General features: G+C 43.4%; 1 protein-coding gene across 3 annotated transcripts in view; it reads left to right on the forward strand.

The window, feature by feature from the left end:
• The window catches only part of LOC100489443 (protein unc-13 homolog B), a 158,435-nt gene that overhangs the window by 57,513 nt on the left and 81,923 nt on the right, over positions 1 to 18,999 (forward strand). For 2 of the 3 annotated variants that reach the window (XM_031894975.1, XM_031894973.1), the window contains exons 10-12: positions 2,812 to 2,937; positions 15,193 to 15,486; positions 16,903 to 16,993. In XM_031894975.1, coding sequence (XP_031750835.1) covers positions 2,812 to 2,937; positions 15,193 to 15,486; positions 16,903 to 16,993 — 511 coding nt within the window. The remainder of the gene's footprint in view (positions 1 to 2,811; positions 2,938 to 15,192; positions 15,487 to 16,902; positions 16,994 to 18,999) is intronic. The other variant, XM_031894972.1, reaches the window with a different exon arrangement.

Below are 18,999 nucleotides of genomic sequence, written 5' to 3' on the forward strand. Positions count from 1 at the left end.
CTCTGTAAGTGGAGGGTCAACAAAAACAATTGTTTTATCAACAATGATAATTTAAGAGTACTCAGCAACCAAGCTAAAACACAAAGAGTTAAAATCCTTCAAAACTACCGTATATATACTGTAGTTTATATAGAATATAAAGTGAAATGTCTAGTGCAGAATGGGACAGGTGAGGATGGTAGATGAAGATAAATTTGGGAGCGGCCAGGGCACTGGAGGGTCTGGTTGCGGGTGGCCTAATTTGCACACAAACGACAGAGGGTGCTAGTTTGGAGGGACCCATGGCACCCGACTCGAGCATAAGCCAAGGGTGACTTTTTGAGCACATTTTGGGTGCTGAAAAACTAGGCTTATACTCGAGTATATACAGTAATAGACATTAACATTCTGAGGCAATTTGCAATTGGTCTTCATTTTTAGTTTTGTACGGGTTTTCAGTTATTTAGCTTTTTGTTCAGCAGCTCTCCATTTGGTATTTTAGCAGCTATCTGGTTGCTAGGGTCTTATTTAACCTAGCGACCAGGCAGTGGTTTGGATGAGAGATGGGACTATGAATAGGGGAGGGCCCGCATAGAAGGATAAGGAATAAAAAGTAACAATAACAATCAAACTGGAGCCTCACAGAGCAATAGGGTTTGGCTGCCGGGGTCAGTGACCCCCATTTGAAAGCTGCAAAGAGTCAGAAGGCAAAATAGGCAAATAATTAAAAAAAAAAAAAATATTTATTGTAATTATATACTGAAATATTGAATTCCCCTCTTGGCATGTGAGGGTTACACAATCCAACTGGTTTTCCCCTCTCCTGGCATGGCTCCATGGATAAGATGTAATTAACAAAAATTAATGTCAAGCTTGAAAAGAGGAGCTATGTATCGGGAACAGAGTGCTAATTACTCGCTCACAAGAAGCAGCAATTAGTATGCACTTCTGAGGTCAATGGGTTAAGTCAAGTGAAAAGGTGGGAACCAAGGAGTTCTTTAAAGGGACGGTACTGCTTAATATTCTGATAAATTCATTAAAAAAATGCTAAAAAGTAGAACAAAAATGCTCATGTTCTGTGCAGTATGTAGTCGCAGCCAGGAGGTGCCAGTAAAGGGTGCCCATACACGGGCCAATGCTAGCTGCCGATATCCGTCCCTTAGATCGATTTGGCAGCTTATCGGGCCGTGTATGGGCTCTAATGACAGGCTGCCCGACCAACATCTGGCCTGAAATCGAGCAGATCTCGATCAGGCAGGTTTGATTTTAAGTCTGATCGGGGAACACATCGGCTCATTGATTTGGTCCCCGAACAGTTCGGGGACCACATACCCGTCGCTTTAATTTGATCATTTGGCCCCAGGGTCAAACATCCGAGTTAGCCAGATATCTGCTCGCTTGGCGAGGTCGCCGATATCCCCACCTACAGGTGGTGATATCGATGACCTCGCCAAGCAACCGGATCTTAGCATGTATGGCCACCTTAAATTACTACTGCAGGCTTGTAAGCCTTTTAGGTCCCTTCTTCAGGCCACACAGAGATGGCTTGGCAGGTTTATAGGGAATGCACACAGGTAGTAACTTACACAAATCCTGGGCAGGAGTGCAAGAGCACCAATAGGAGCTGCACTCTGTACCTCGCACCAGTGTAAATAAAATAAGGCACAAAGTGTGGAACGAGGATGACAGCCCCTTTCCTACATCTGCCATCATTGGGTAGGAGGTAAGTACAGGGCCTGCTTGCGCCCGTGCATTTCTGCACTCCCTAAATTGCTCTTCTGGAAGGGAATTCAGTGCTGTATTTATCGGGGAGTGCACAAATCTCTCCAGTATAAAGCTGCAAGACTTGTACATTCTTCTATGAGTACAGAAGGATACAAGCTACATGGTGGATTTGCACGTTTTTTTGACCCTAAAGTCCAAGGTGAATAAACTTACAGAAGAATGTAGATCAAATTTTGCCCCCCAGAGCCCAACGCTAAATACTTACCTACCATCTGTTATCACGATTTCCCGAGTTAAGTTCTGCTTGGGATTATAAACTTGACTCATTAGTAAACCCAGAAAAGGAATTGATGTCCGACTGTGACTTCAGAACTGCTCATATCTACTGCTAGTTTGTTATTCAGAGAATCTAGGAGTTAAATGGGCAGACTCCCAGACTGCTCCAGTTACGTTGGCTTCCCCTGGAGATCAATGCAAGGGGCGGATTAGAACATAGATTAAATACAAGGTGTCAGTCAAAGGCTTGTTCCCTTGTAGTTCTCCACTTAAGCTGGTTATTTTAAACCATGACTGTGTCCCAGTTCCTCTGAGATGTGCTCTTGGAGAAGAGAAATGGGTTTTTCAATACTAGTCAGATTCATTAGGCCACTGAGTGGTTCAGTCTCCCGCGATAGATCTCTGGTATCGTGGGTGTCTAACCGCTCTGAAATGGCTTTCCATCAGCAACAAAAGAAGTCGCCGGTGGAAAGCCCTTTGCTTCCCTTCAGTTTTGGCAGTCGCGTGAAGTTGCCTTCAGAGTACCGAAGCCATAGCCTTTCCACTGGTGACTCCTGTTGTTGCCAGTGGAAAGGCATTTCGGAGCGGTCTCTGTGGGTCCTTAACCTAATATGGCTATGAGAACTAGTGTTCTTTCTACCTCCTACCTTGCAACACATTCAGCTGCTCTTCAGGCATCTCTGCTTTTCCTTTTTCATTTCATTGGGTAACATCAGGGCCCAGCTGCCTATCATTCATCTCTGTCTTTGTTTCTGCTCCACTTCAGTTGTCTATTTTGATTTTGACATTATTACATGCTCTTTCTACTCTTAATTTTCTTTTCCTTTAAAGGAGGTATGATAGCATAGATCCTTCTGCGAATGGACGCAACGATCTAGAGTCTGCATCTGAATCTAGTCAGCTGACAAGCCGCCATTACTCGCTAGAAAGCAGGCATTCTCTAGATCTGTCCGATAGGTAGGTTACCCTCTGCTTGTTGGTTCCACTCGTGCCGCTGTCTTATACTGTGCTGTAAGTGTTTGTCCCTGGGTGCAGTTAATTTCATTTGCATTGTTGCCCCGTACTCCTTGTCCAATTGTGAACAAAAAGGAAAGTCTGTCAAATGTAGAAGATGTGTTTTGTTACATGGTGTTTTCAATCAGATCACTATATCAGATTATAGAATGAATATATACATGAATGCTAGAACTCCGCCTGTGCTGATCATTTTTAAGTTTTTTCAAACTGTGGATCATGACGGTTGGCATCACCAACTCTAAATGTCTTTTATTTTCTCTTCTTTTGTTTCCCCTTGTATTTATATATCACATAGTGGGGATGGCTCTTTAGATAGGAAAGATAAAATTAGGATTATTCCTTTTGAAACCGAAGCTCCTGAGAAACTTTTGGAAGATGAGAAATGTGTGGCGCTAGGGAAGAGACTGATAGAAGACTTTCTGAAAGAAAGCCAGAGACTTTGGCAAGAGGAAAACGTAGGAAGGAGAACAAAGGGCAGTTCAGACAAACACAATCAGTCAATTCCAATCGATAACTTGGTTTCAAAGTCTTCCGATGTTCCAAGTTATCCAAAGAAATACGACACGATCGATAGAAGGAGAACAAAGAAGTCGACCTACCCAAAACTCAATGGCGATATGGGCAATGACCAAAGCACTGGTCAAAAATCCTCACAGGCTTGTTGTTTAGAAGCTGAAAATGAAGAGGACACGATCTTGTCTGAGGCCTCTACATATGGACCCATGCTTTCATTTTACCCAGTTTTACGACCTTACAAAAACGGGTTGTTGGTTAAGAGTGGAAGGATCTCCAATGTTGACTGTCAATGGCAAAAAGATGCAGTTCAGAAGGAAGACTCTGAGGTATTTGTAGGGAAAAAGCCAACCGTTCTAGGGCACAGTTCTCCTTTGGATACTCTTGAAGAGAATGATAGCAGTGCTTCAGACACTCAGCCATATTCACCCGTTTCTGATGATGATTTAGAAGAACTGGCTTTACTATCTCAGGCTTACAATGGCCATGATTTGCTGTATGCCAGTAGGCTGTCCCTTGATGCTTTCCACGAAAGGTCAGTTAGTAATAGAGAAAATATCCTTAATGACAAAATGGCCGCTAGGACAAAACCCAAAAGATGTGCATCCTCAATGAGAAATCTGAAACTGTCTCCTGTAGAAGAACCTAAAGAAGAGTTTGTGGATACAATGGACGAGTTGCAGTGCTTGGTAGAATCTGTTTCAGAATATTTGGCTGAAAAGGAAGAAGAAATAAACAAATTCCACAATTTGACGGGAAATAATCTGAACTCTACTAATTTCGCAAATAAACAGGTTCCAAGAGATGTAATTGAGAATGTCCCTTTGAATGTAGAGGAAGGGAACAAGAAAACAGCACAGCAAGAATCTCTTACAGATTTGTCCGGCATCAAAAATACCGTCAACGGTTTCTTTAGTTCATTTTCGCAGAAAGTAGGCTCAGGGGCAAAGCAAATTTCAGCCTCGGTGGAGAAAATTGTTTCTTCCTCTCCAGAGAAATCAGAAAACCCTATAACCGGTGGGATTTCAAAAATATTCAGCAGTCGATCTGTGGCTAGCCCTAATCTTTCCAATGTAAAAAATGGTCATCGGGAGGACCTAACCCTGAATCAACATATTCCAACTTCAAGCAGTGACAAAGCACCAGTAAATTGTGAAAACAAAGTGAGTCGGCATCAATCAGCCATAAACAATAGTTGTAATATGATGAGTAGGAGCCCAGGCAGATCTTCAATATCTAAAATCACAGATTCAGAGGAACCAGAATCTCATAATCTACCAAGTAAAGAACATAAGATAAAAAGAGCTAACACAAGTGATGCTATACCAACACAAACACGTCATGGCACTCCGTTATTGCTGCGTGATGCAAAGTTGTGTGATAGGAAGCCGATGGAGAAGACATTGTTGACAACGGAAGAACAAACAAATACTTATAATGCTCCTTCAGACTTAAATAAGATTGATCTAGAGAAGAATGTGGTTGAAAAAAGTAATGAAAATGAAATCCAACTTAATGAGGTTTTGCCCAAAATCCATACTCAACCAGGGGGTAAAAGTGCTCCAAATGACCCACAGAAAGCCAGTGCAGAATTTTTAAATCCACTGAGAAAATCCATTAGTCAACTTTTCAGTTTATCAGAAAGCCAAGCAGGCAAGCAAGAAAACCTGGCAAAAGCAAGGGTCTATAAATCGGAGAACGATCTCAATAAAAATGACTTTTTTTCAATAGGGAAAAAAATCCAAATTCCATTTTTTAATTCTTCCAGTTCTTCTGATTCAGGGGCTAAAAAGAATAGTAATCTTGTTTCTTCTGAAAGGGAGATCCCAACCAATGCAAGTAAGAAAGATTGCCTCTACCAATCACCTAACATAGACCAATCGCAGAAACAGATCTCTCTACAACAAACTCCAACCATCAAGAAAGACTGCATGGATCAAAATGATGCCGGTGTTGAATCCAAGCGTAACAATATATATACCCAACCACTCTGGGAAATGGCCAATGCCAGAGAGGCAGAGAACTGTAAAAACATGAACAGTCTTTGTACTGAGGCATCGTTTAACGGTGGGAGTAGAAAACCTTTCAATGATACAATTAAATCAAATCAAAACATAGAGGACGAAGGAAGTACAAAAACATTTATTTCAAAACTGAAGTTTGCTTCCACAGAAAATCTATCTACAACTAAGGAAAATACCTTCAAACCAAAAGAAGGGGGCCAGACGGGTAGGTCTTCTGGATTCTTCTCTGGGTTATTTAAATTCGCCTCCTCCGATAACATAAAACAAAGCCCGACAAATTCTCTTTATGACACACAAGTAAAAGCTTCGGCTCAAGGAACCTTTCCCTTTAATGCGGGGAGAGTCAGTGACAAGGAGGAAGGTGGTTTTTTCAGTAAAATTAAAAATCTTTTGCCCAAACAGGAAGAGAATATAAGTAACCCTGATCAACCAGAGGTTTATCAAAAAGTTGAGGTCGTCAATGAAGAACAAAAGGTGGCTTTCCAAGATGAAACTAACGGCCGTCATAAATCAGAATCACTATCAAGGGATGTATCTGTCCAGTTTGATAATGACTTCGAAGACAGTGGATTGTGTTGGATTGATGATTATGAGAAAATTCCAGAAAAAAATCCTTCTTTCATCCTAAATAATATTCCAGACATTTCTCACAAACCTAAATGGGGGGACGACTGCAGAAGCCAGTCAAGTTTTGAGTGGGAATATGATACTACTGGTTGGCAGCCTGATCAATGTCCTGCACATTTAGTTGCCAATCAGAATTACCTTTCCAGTCAAACAATCAATTCAACCGAATCAAACGATACAGTCATTAATTTATGCCAAAGGGACAACAACGCCAATTTAGACTGGGTATCGTTTATTCAAATTGAAGAACGAAACCTTGACCCGGCCGACGTCTGGACATTAGATGTGTCTTGTGAAGAGGGCATCAACGTTGCATCGATTGTAGATGACTCCACCAGTGAAGGATTGCCAATGGATTTGAGTTATTCGTCAAACTGTGACAGTAACCTTTGGACCTTGATTGACCAAGAGTCACTAAATCTGGATGAAAGTATATTATACAGCGATGAAAGCACTTTATACAGTGATGATTATTTTGAGTGGCTGGCATTGCTTGAGTTTGGTCTCTGGTGGCCCTCGGAAGAAGGAGATTGTGGTTATTATATGTACAGCGATGGTCAATATATATATTCACTCCTAACTGATCCCACGGGGGAATATGTTTATGTCTGCACCCCTGACACATATGCTTATTTAGACTATGAAGATCTTTTACAAGGTGATTACTCTCAAGCAGACGATGTTATTGTTTGTGGATTCAAAGTCCCTCTAAATGACGGGATACCTTCTCTGTTTATGATGGAGGAGCAAATTGAACATGACATGGAAAACTACCCCCTTGATTTAGCTTTAAACAGGAATGATCAGTTAATGAACATGAATTTGGAGACTTTCTCCAACATGTTTGAAGAATCCATACACAGTCAAATAGACCAGCCTTTAGATTTTTCAAGTCGTAAACTTAAAAAAGTTAAGGTCGATTTAAGGAGTGATAACGACATGCATTTCCCCGAAAAGTATCCAGTATGCCTTGATCTACGGAAGCATCGCAAATTGCCTCCAAGCTTAGAGGAAAGCCATTCAATGAGTAAGAAATGTAAATCGACTGGTGTCCTCGACAAAGGAGTCATTAGAATCCCAGGTTTTAACATTATGAAATCAAGTAACCAAGATCATGTTCAGTCTATGGAAAGACCAAGTTCAGACAATGACAAATCTCAGTTCAACCCCGTGTCATCATTGTTTTCCTCCCTTGGTAGTCTCTTTGGTAAAGCGGCAGATACAAAGGAATCTTCTGTGACTATAGACAGTCCATCAAAACAGGCAACAAAGGAATTCTTACCTGGTAACAAACACTTTGTGAGAAACCAATCCCAGGAAAGCATGAAGGCCACCAACCGCCTCAGTGGTTACGATATTCATGATACACCAAGACCGCATTTACAGAGTGATTCACTGCTAAACATGCCTTTGACACAACAAACAGACTATCAGAATAAAAATGTTAATGATACAACTGCACCACTCAAAGTAAATACCAATAATATGAATAAAGAAAAAGCAAGGGATCTGCAATTTCCCGGTAGCGCCGGTGAGGCTAAACCCGCTCCAGATGTGCCCGAGAAAAGTTTATTTCAGAGTGCAATGCAGATATTTAACATAAATGACAAAGATTCTGCTAAAGAAAGTAATGAAACGGGTAATATTTCTGGATTCTTCAGGTTTTTTAAGACTCAAACAGATACAGGTGCAGAAAAATCTCACCAGTCCAATACCAATTTAATGGAAAATACAGAAAAACCTAAAGATACAACTTCCAATGAAGCTAAAGAATCATCAGGAATTGGTTCTCTGTTTGGCTCCATTGGAGAAATCTTTAAAACTGAAACGATTTCTACAAAGAGTACAGATAACAACATGAAATCCTCATCGCCACTTCAGCAGGAGGCCACAGCAACAAGCAACGCCGGTACCCTAAATACGGAACAATATAAAGAGACGGCTTCCAAGGAATCATCCGCTATTTCCTCCATATTTGGCTCCATAGGTGACCTCTTCAAAACGGAAACAAGCCCTACAAAAGGTTCAGAAAATATGAAACCTTTGTCTCATCCTCAATGCGGTACAATCACTAATGTCTCGGATAAACACGACACTAACGTTCCAAAGGGAAATACCGAGTCTTCAGGCATCACTTCTATATTTGGTTCCCTAGGAGAAATTTTTAAAGCTGAAACACCTACAAAGCATCCAGTTGATATAAAAGTCTCCCCTCAGAGTGACATGAAAGTAAGCTTTGGGGTTAATGAGAATAAGCAAGTTGTGTCATCCAATGCAGATCCAGCAAGAAAACTGAAACATCAGGGGACCATAAGCGAAGTCGGTCATGATCCAGAGCCCTGCCAAAAAGACATAGCGTTTACAGAAGCACAACAATCATTTAAAACAAGGACTAAATGTTTAAAAAAACAGGGGACCATTAGAGACATTGGTCTGAACTCCCATCCAGCGACCAGATTGTATGGAGAAAGCACAACGCCCCTGAATTCAAATGTACATAGTGAATTTGCAGAGAATTTCTCAAATGCTGGCAGTGAAAAGTTCCACCAAGAAGATTCTGGCCAATCATCTACGCGTGTCAATCAAACAAAGCCAGTTCTAGCAGAGAAAATTCAATCGAAACCGTTATGGAATGAGGAGCCTCAAACTAAATCCTCCCCGCAGAGTGCCCCGATTGCTGAAAGTTTGTCACAAACGGCAAGTAGTATTTTCTCTTTCTTTAGCAGACCCGAGAAACCACAGCCAGCACCAGCAACACAGCAAAGGCCATCTCAGACTCAGGATTCCCAGCCACAGGGTCTTTTTAAGTTGCCATCATTATTCTCATCAAGTAACTCTCAAAGTACATCCCAGAATAGTACTTCCTTTTCTAGTATCTTTGGATTCTCCATTTTTGATGAGAAAACTCAGAATGTCCCAGACACCTCAAGAACATCAACTGAAGATAAGAACACATACAGAAGGCCGGATCGTGAAGATGTGCAGGATGAAGTTGATAGAGCAAGAAGGGATGAAGTTGATAGAGCAAGAAGGGATGAAGTTGATAGAGCAAGAAGGGATGAAGTTGATAGAGCAAGAAGGGATGAAGTTGATAGAGCAAGAAGGGATGAAGTCGATAGAGCAAGAAGGGATGAAGTCGATAGAGCAAGAAGGGATGAAGTCGATAGAGCAAGAAGGGATGAAGTCGATAGAACAAGTAAGAGTGAATTAGGTGTGTCCTTTTCAGTAAGTGATAAGAAAACACATTCTAATTTGGACCACAGAGTTTCGACACAACTGGCAGATACTTTCTCAGACCATCATGACCAAACAGATCCTAACTTGGACAACCATAGTTCAGATACATTCTCAGGAAATCATTTTGAAGGGGATAAAGAATCACTTTCAAATTTGGTTATCGCCATCTCCGATCAAGATACGTTTTCTAATCATTTTTTAAGTGGAGATGAAACTCTTTCTAATTTAGACAACAGCATTTCTGAACAATTAGAAGATCATAACTATGATCATTTCCAGCCTCCAGAACACAGTGAAGAACTTCAAGTTGGCACTAAACCTTTTATCTGTGAAAAAGATCCTCCATTTACTGAAAGTCGTAACATTTTTGATCCACAGCGCAACTTTGCTCCAGATGATGAAAGCTTGCCCATAACACAAGAGAATATAGATATTTCAACCGTAAATAGCAGTTTGCCAAAGGAAACCTTAACCTCAAACACTTCACAGAACAGCTTTAACCTTCCCAGAGAAAATGTATCCTTACAGAAAACTTTAGATGATCCGGCAACCGCAAATCAGTCTAAAGAATCCATCCAAGAGAAAACGGTATTTGATTCCTCTGTTGAAATGTTTTCTAGTTTCATGTCGAAAATCAATGTGTTCTCCAGCGAGCCCCCAAAGTCATCTGCTAGCTTTTCTTTCACGCCTCAGGCTACATCTTCTTTGCCAAAGAAAAACTCGTTGTTCAACTTTTCATCAGGACCTCAAAATAAAGCCTTTTCTACCGATTTGTTTGGAATATTTACTTCTCCAAGTCCAACGCCTAGTAAAATGACTGAACCCCCGGTGCAGGACCCCAAGCACAGTGGTGCTCCTAAAGCTAGCATGTCAACAGTAGGTCATACAAACAAGCATTTAGTTAAACAGGCTGAAATTTGCGAGGGTGGTGCTTTTGATGAAAGTATGAAGGATACTCATTTGAAAACCGAAGACGTCGTTGTAACGCAAAAAGTTTGCCCCGAAGAAGATTTACCGTCGGACAACAAAGACCTGGTTCATGATAGCGATTTGTGCAATGTAAATCTAACTGAGGAGACTGGAAATCACATATATGGAACGGGTAATAGCTCTCAAACTGTATCTGTTGCAGATCAACCATCTGACCTGTTTGATACAAACCCAGATTTGCAAATAAATGCACAAATTGTGCCTTTATCTGAACCGGAGAATGCTACAAAGGATTCCCTTTCATCTAGTCTAAATGTGCAAAGTATAAAAATCAGCCCTACTTCTCATGTTTCTCAGGCTTTGGGGAAAGATGCAAGAAATATACCGTTACCCACAAACCCTCCTCCTCCTCCTCCACCAGCCTCCGATACCCTAGAGCTTGGTTTTATGTCTTCTTTGAAGAAGTTTTCTTCCTCCTTATTTGATATGGGAAATGAGAACAAATCAAATAAACAATATAACAGCCAGTCGTCCGTCTTTGGAAAGATCGAATTGTCATTTCCTTGGCAAAAAGACTCCAAAGACAGTCAATCTGAAAGTACTTTGGAGAACCAGTCTCCTCCTAAAAATCTGATTACTAAAAATGAAGAATACCTCCATCCGGAGAGTAAAGCTTTAATTCAGCAAAGCGAGGACCCATTTGCTACAGCTTTGACCAATGAGGGACGTTCTCTGGAATTGCCTGCTGAGGACATTACTTCTACATTGCCTGTTAAGGAAGGTCATACTTTATTGCCTGCTGAAGAAAGTCCTTCTAAACTGCCAGATGATTGTAAATTACCCAAGAAGCACTTGAAAACAAGTATTGATAAGCCATTGAGCACTGAAGATTCGATTGGTTCTTCTGCCTCAAGTCCCATACCTGCTTTTGAAAAATGCCCTGGAAGCTCCTTAGATGATCAGTATGAGCCAGAACTAAAGCCACGAGAGCTAGCTGTTCCTTCTAGAACAGGTACACCCACATGTACGCAGGGGAATTCAGAGAAGACTCAAGTGGAACCTAGGAAACCAAAAAGGCCAGTTTATAGTGAAAGCATAATAAATGGAGTAAGGTCCATTTATAATGCAGACTTAGAACCGTTGGTAGACATTGTGTATTGATTCCATAGTTCATCCCCTTTCTCCCTTAGCCGGCTGGGTGTAGACTTCTTTCAGTAGAAACCACACGTATAGCAGCTTGTTAGTTCCAAAGCAAATGCCCCGTAGTCATTTATCTTATTGTGATGTTCTTTTGACCCCTCCCCCCATCTTACCCGATCATCAAGCATTTTCTCCACCTCAGGAGAAGACCTTTCTAGATGATCACTTGTAGTTTTAGTAGACCTCTGCTTCGAAGCTTTTGCATTTTGTTCTTGCCAAGGATAATGGTTTGTCATTACAAGAGGGTACTGGGACACCAGGGTATTATGGGAGATTTAACCAAAACAAGTCAAAAATTCATGTTCGGTTGAACCATCATTTATGGGATGTTCTGGATAGAATACAATGGCCGTTCTTAGTACCCTCTCTGGTGTAATGTCTGCAGAATGAGCAAAATCAAAAACGTACACGAGGGACCCATAAAAGACCCATGTTGTGATTCCACTGCTCCTACTGATGTGAGGATTCCATATGCACTGACGTTACTGTAGGTTCTATACGGCCATGGCCTGCTGATTTAATGCTGTTGTCTCATTGGCTGGGGTGGTAAGAAACCAGAGCACAAATAATAACTGCTGCTCAGTTGCTGCATATTGAATCCCGCTGTCTGTTCTGTCTCTGACATGATCTGCTCTGTATATTATGAAAGCCAAACTATGGCTCCGCTACCCAGAATCCCTATAAGCCCTGGAAATCAGCAGAAAACTTGTGTGTACCCCCTGTTTTGGGGACTTGTCACCCAAACATAAAAAGCTGTATAATAAGTTATTTTCCAATGAAACATGAAACCCTAATCCATACCCATTATAAAGGCATTTAAAAATACCAGCTGTCAATCATATATTGCCTGCCCCGCCTCTGTGTCTTACGGTCCCCCACAACGGGCCGATTCTAGCTGCCGATATCGGTCCCTCTATGGGCACTACCGACGGGTCTTCCCAACCGATATCTAGCCTCAAATCAGCCAGATATCGATTGGGCAGGTTAAAAAATCTAGTCGGATCGGGGGCCACATCGGCTCCTTGATTCGGTCCCCAACCCGACTGCCCCATTGCCGCCAATATAATTCGATCGTTTGGCCCCTTTGAGCCCCGTTGGGCCAAACGATCGAATTGACCTACACATTCCCCGATATCGCCCACCCATAGATGGGGATATCGGGTGAAGATCCGCTCGCTTGGTGATCTCGCCAAGCGAGTGAATCTTCACGTGTATGGGCACCTTTAGACATGGGGGGAGGGCAGGCATTTAATTTCCATTCAGCACTCTCTTTCCCCCTCCCTCCTCCCCATATAATTGTGTAGCCAGTACATGGGCATCAGGTCCCCCATTCTGACGCATACACTAGATATTGGGGTGACACAAAACTTTGACTTAATAACCATGCCCACAAAATGGCGGCTGCCTGCTGGCTGTGATTTTGCTTTAAAAACATGACAGAAATACATTGGGAATTATCTCTAAGGGTGACAAGTTCCCTTTGATCATCTCAGCCATCCTCATTCTTTCTGTGCCCCATTGGCTTTATTGGCACCAACAGTTGAGAGTTTCTTTGAGTCCAGTTGGGCAAACCAAGCCCCTTCTACCATTGGCTGTGGCCATACTGGCTCCTTGAGAAGTCAATAATTAGTTCATTAGTGCACTGATAGTGTAATTATGCTCATGTATAAGCCTTCTGTATCAAGGAATTGTAGAACACAAGCAACAAGCCCTAATCTCCCCTTGCCTTCATGCAGATGGACTATTCCCATTGGCAGCAGCCAATGGGAATGGTCCATCTGCATGAAGGCAAGGGGAGATTAGGGCTTGTTGCTTGTGGATCTTCACCCGATATCCCCACCCCATTCTCATTCCCTCTGTCTCTGCTTCTTCTCTCACAGTCACTGAAACCTTCTTGCTTACATTCAAATACACAAATACTGACAGTTAGGGTTGAAATTAGGACATTTGGCCTTCGTGGAAGTCATTGGTCAGTTTCTCCAGATCTTCCAGTTCAACATGGCGGCCCTGGGAGAGGAAGATAGGGACAAATGGAGCCACTTTATTGGCTGCCTTTATTTGTATCCTGAATCGGTAATGTTCCTTGGGCCATTAAGCTACCATTGGTGGAAAAGGCTTGAGTTTTATAGCCCTGGGACTGGAGGCTAAAGTATTAGTGGTTTCCGGAAATGACCCAATAGGAGCAATTTCCATACATTCATCATTTGGGTTTCAAGGCCACTAGACTTTTCAAATAGATTTTTACTATTCACAGGTGAAGTGACCACTGTAACAAGTTAATTTCTACCCAGAAGTCTTATTTTGTGCTAGAACACCTATTTTAAAGGGGAAAAAACCCTCTCGGACATAAGCTTATTCAGCTGGTCTTAGATACAAACGCGCCTGATCTTCCAATAAAATATATATTGTTATACACAGAAATACCTGATTCCACAGACAAAAAGGAAATCATGGTAACCTGCCTCTTCCTTTCCCAACCCCACCATAGGCTCACAGTCACACAACCGCCTCCCCAACCCTGTCCCATTGGGCAGTCATGGATTCTGGGGGTTAAAGCCCCTCTGCTTTCCATATGGATATATATATATATATATTTTTATTTATTTTTGGAATTTCGCATAGTGTTTATGCACATTTATTTATGCAAGTTCGTAATGAGCTCATGTCAAAAAAACAATTTACTTGGAACCTACATACGTAATTTTCTGCTGTTTCCTTTTTATTAGTGTTCAGCTCCTTATGTTTTATATTCCCTGTGTTATATGTTCCCTCCAGTATCTTCCCTATGTAATAATGGTGTTGTAGCAATGTATCCAATGCCCTCTAGTCCCTTCCCTGTATCATGGGTATCCCCATGCCCTCTAGTCCCTTCCCTGTATCATGGGTATCCCCATGCCCTCTAGTCCCTTCCCTATATCAGGGGTATCCCCATGCCCTCTAGTCCCTTCCCTGTATCATGGGTATCCCCATGCCCTCTAGTCCCTTCCCTGTATCATGGGTATCCCCATGCCCTCTAGTCCCTTCCCTGTATCAGGGGTATCCCGATGCCCTCTAGTCCCTTCCCTGTATCAGGGGTATCCCCATGCCCTCTAGTCCCTTCCCTGTATCATGGGAATGCCGATGCCCCCTAGTCCCTTCCCTGTATCATGGGAATCCCAATGCCCCCTAGTCCCTTCCCTGTATCATGGGTATCCCGATTCCCCCTAGTCCCTTCCCTGTATCAGGGGTATCCCCATGCCCTCTAGTCCCTTCCCTGTATCAGGGGTATCCCCATGCCCTCTATTCCTTTCCCTATATCAGGGGTATCCCCATGCCCTCTAGTCCCTTCCCTGTATCATGGGTATCCCCATGCCCTCTAGTCCCTTCCCTGTATCATGGGAATGCCGATGCCCCCTAGTCCCTTCCCTGTATCATGGGAATCCCGATGCCCTCTAGTCCCTTCCCTGTATCATGGGTATCCCGATGCCCCCTAGTCCCTTCCCTGTATCATGGGAATCCCGATGCCCTCTAGTCCCTTCCCCATATCATGGGTATCCCGATGCCCTCTAGTCCCTTCCCTATATCATGGGAATCCCGATGCCCCCTAGTCCCTTCCCTATGTTATACTGCTATTGTAGCGCTGGTACTTTCTCTGACTGTTCTCGCTCCTCTCTCTCCCTCACAGTCCGGCCAGCAGTAGCCGATATGGCTCTTCGGGCAATGTCAGCCAAGGAAGTTCACAACTCAGTGACTCGGACCATTACCACGAAAACCTTCAGTGCCTGGAGCTGGAAGATGAACCCAGGGAATCAAATTATTCCTATCACCCGGCGGCCAATGTGAGGAAGAATGGGCCAGAATGGTACAGTGACCACGAGGCAGAAAGAGCGGCCAATGAGGTTATACTGGAGAAAGTCCCAACCCAAGTCACTCCAGAACCTGATCGGCCCGAAGACATCGTCATAGAGAAAAGAGAGAGGTACATACACTGACATATAACTGCTTTAAAATGATTCCAAATAAAATATAGATTTTTTTAGTAAATAATTATCTAAGAATATAATACAATATATAATTACAATTACAATAATATAATTACATTTGAAATGACGTCCTATAAGGCTCTCTGTTCCGTGCCATAATTAAAGGAGAAGGAAAGCTGCGTTGGCAGTTGAGCGAAAGGCCCATCTTGGCAACACAAAGCCGGTCTTTTCCCTCTACTGCGAATGCGTCGGCCCCAGGGTTTGGAAGAAAGGTAGGGATCACTTACACAGACGTACCCCGGGCCGGTGCAATTTCCAGCTAACAGAAGCACCAACCTGGGGTATCAGGTAAGTGATTACAGTCACTGGGGGTACCTGTCATGTGATTTAAGCTTTCCTTCTCCTTTAACATTTATATAAAGATCCATTGTGCAAAATAGAATGGGCTGGAGGTTTGTTTAAAGCAGGGCTGTCCACCGGCAGGCCCCCGGGCTGGGTGTGGCCCTCCAAAGGATTTTTATGGCCCCCATTCTGCTCAGACGCTCCATAGACTTCCCTCCAACTTGGTGTACGAGATATAATTGGCCCACTACCTGTAATATGTTGGGCAGCACTGGTTTAGAAGACAGACAAGAGCTGGCTGAACATAGCAGAGCTGATTGTAAACCTCCTGTAATACAATCAAGATTGTACAATACAAACAAGATCGAAAGAACTGGGGTGCAGCTACAATAAAGCTAATCTGATGGGGGGTGAATGGTTTCCCTTACGATTGGTTATTGTTTATTCCATTGGAGAGGTGGCAACTAAGGGAGGAGACCTTGTGGGTGCAATGCTGTGGCCCCATAAGGGTCAGGAGTGTGTGGAGGAGGCAGAAAACACCAATCATGGAGTAATATAGGCCTGTGTGTATGGCCCAGGTCTGGGGCACTTGTACCCAATGGCTTATTGCAGGGTCATAACTATAGAGTAGGGGTCCCCAACCTTTCTTACCCGGGAGCCACAGTCAAATGTAAAAAGACTTGGGGAGCAACACAAGTTCATGGAGGAGCCAAATAAGGGCTGTGATAGGGTGCATAGAGGCCCCTAATAGCCAATCAGCTTACAGGGGGCTTTATTGGGTACTAAATCTTGTTTTTATTCAACCAAAACTTGCCCCCAAGTCAGGAATTCAAAAATAACTCCCTGGTTTGGGGGCACTGAGAGCAACATCCAAGGGGTTGGGGAGCAACATGTTGCCCCTGAGACACTGGTTGGGGATCCCTGCTATAGAGGAAGCAGACCCTGTGCCTACTGGGGGGGCTGACTGGCACCTTATTCACATTATGGTTCCTTTACTCAGTACTTCCAGCTTGGGAACCATCAGACATTCAGAAACCACATTCCTAAGTGCCATTATGTTCTGCTTCCAGCTTCCATGAAGACATTGGGCCGCCACCGTTTTCCCCTGCAAGAGCTCATTGGCTCCGAGCTATCAACAAAGTGCGAACCCAGATCCAAGAGGTAGGAACAAATGGTACCCGGCCTATTATGGCTCAATAGAAACATATGGCAGATATCAGTTGTACATACGCTGTATATGTTCTGTAATGTTCTGTATGTCTGAGCGTCTGTATATGTGCCGTATATCTGAGGGTCTGTACATACGTTGTATAATATATGTGCTCTATATGTGCCGTATATGTGCTGTATAAATGCTTTACTGTTGATGCACACTATACCAGTTGGCACTTTGGCTACACTTACTTGGAATTTTGTTTTAATTCACAAAAGGTACAAACTCAGTAAGCTTTATCAGTAAGGTCTATATAAATACAGCCATAAGCACTCACAGAAACGCTGCACAGGACTTCTTGTCTTCTGTGTCAGACTTCCTGCTCTCAAAAATATCCTTCCGAGCACGGGCACGAGTCTGCTCAGTTTGCTCCTCTCTCCCCCTCCCATCAGAATTTGCTCCCCCTCCCAACTCTGTGTAATCTGATCTCCCAGCAGCCAGAGCTGCAGCAGGAAGCTACTGAGACCGAGCTAAAATGGCTGCTGCTATCTTCAACAGAGGGAGCTTCAAGGGCTGTTACTCAGGCAGGTAAAGCTTTCTGCAGAATAAATATAGGGTTCTAGGTTGCTCTGATTGCCCAATTCACCGTAAGTATGTTTGATTATTCACTGTATATACCAAGGCATATTCAATATTAAAGGACAAAGGGCACAGATAAAACCTGGGTTTAAGCAAATGTCCCCTGGAATGGGGCAATAATGGGGGGATACAAGGGTAGGTACACAGAGGGGGAAGGAATATATTATGGGACAAGAGAGGTTACCTGGATCTCTGACTGTATGTGCTCTGATACACTGTGTAACCCCCTGTTCTACACCCCCCCCCCCCCATGTTACTGGCTGAATGAAAGGTACAGGGAGTGGGTAACAATGTGGTACCTGAATGTGACTCCTGTTTCCATGCACTCGCTTTGCTCTCTGTATATGTGTGCAGCACAGCCATGGACAGGTGCATCATGGGAAAAGAGTGGATTGGGCAGGGATGATGCTGAGAAGGAGTAGGCTTGTTGGAACGGTGCTATCAGGCCGCCACCCTGCTGGTAACTATTGGCTGGCCATAAAATAGACCGGTGGAATCCTCTGCCCTAGAGGGGCCCCAAACTGCTCCTGGGATGCTGCGGGATGTGTGTAATATGTACAGTGAGCTTAATTTGACTTTATTTAGAATTGTCATCAAGTGCATTTTCCCTCTCTTCTTTCCCATTTCCTACATGCAGCTCTATGGCAGTCACTCTGGCAGTTCTGGGAGCTGCTATCTTGCTCCCTTCCCATTGTTCTGCTGATCGACTGCTGGGGGTGAGGGGGGGGGGGGATATCACTCCAACTTGCAGCGCAGCAGTAAAGTGTGCCTGAGTCTGAGCTTTCAGCCAGCGCTACCCATTAGAACTGCTTTCAGCTAACCTATTGTTTCTCCTACTCCCATGTAACTGGAGGAGTCCCAAGCCGGACTTGGATTTCTTACTATTGAGTGCTATTCTGATACCTACTGGGAGCTGCTATCTTGCTCCCTTCCCATTGTTCTGCTGATCGGCTGCTGGGGGTGAGGGGGGGGGGGATATCACTCCAACTTGCAGCGCAGCAGTAAAGTGTGCCTGAGTCTGAGCTTTCAGCCAGCGCTACACATTAGAACTGCTTTCAGCTAACCTATTGTTTCTCCTACTCCCATGTAACTGGAGGAGTCCCAAGCCGGACTTGGATTTCTTACTATTGAGTGCTATTCTGATACCTACTGGGAGCTGCTATCTTGCTCCCTTCCCATTGTTCTGCTGATCGGCTGCTGGGGGTGAGGGGGGGGGCATATCACTCCAACTTGCAGCGCAGCAGTAAAGTGTGCCTGAAGTTTATCAGAGCACAGGTCACATGGGAATGGGAATGTTACAGGGCTGATAAAGACCGTACCTGACAGGGAAATGCCACGCGCACATTAACATTTACCCATGTGTCACCGTGTGTGA

The sequence above is a fragment of the Xenopus tropicalis genome, chromosome 1, assembly GCF_000004195.4.
Source record: "Xenopus tropicalis strain Nigerian chromosome 1, UCB_Xtro_10.0, whole genome shotgun sequence".
NCBI classification, from domain to species: Eukaryota; Metazoa; Chordata; class Amphibia; order Anura; family Pipidae; genus Xenopus; species Xenopus tropicalis.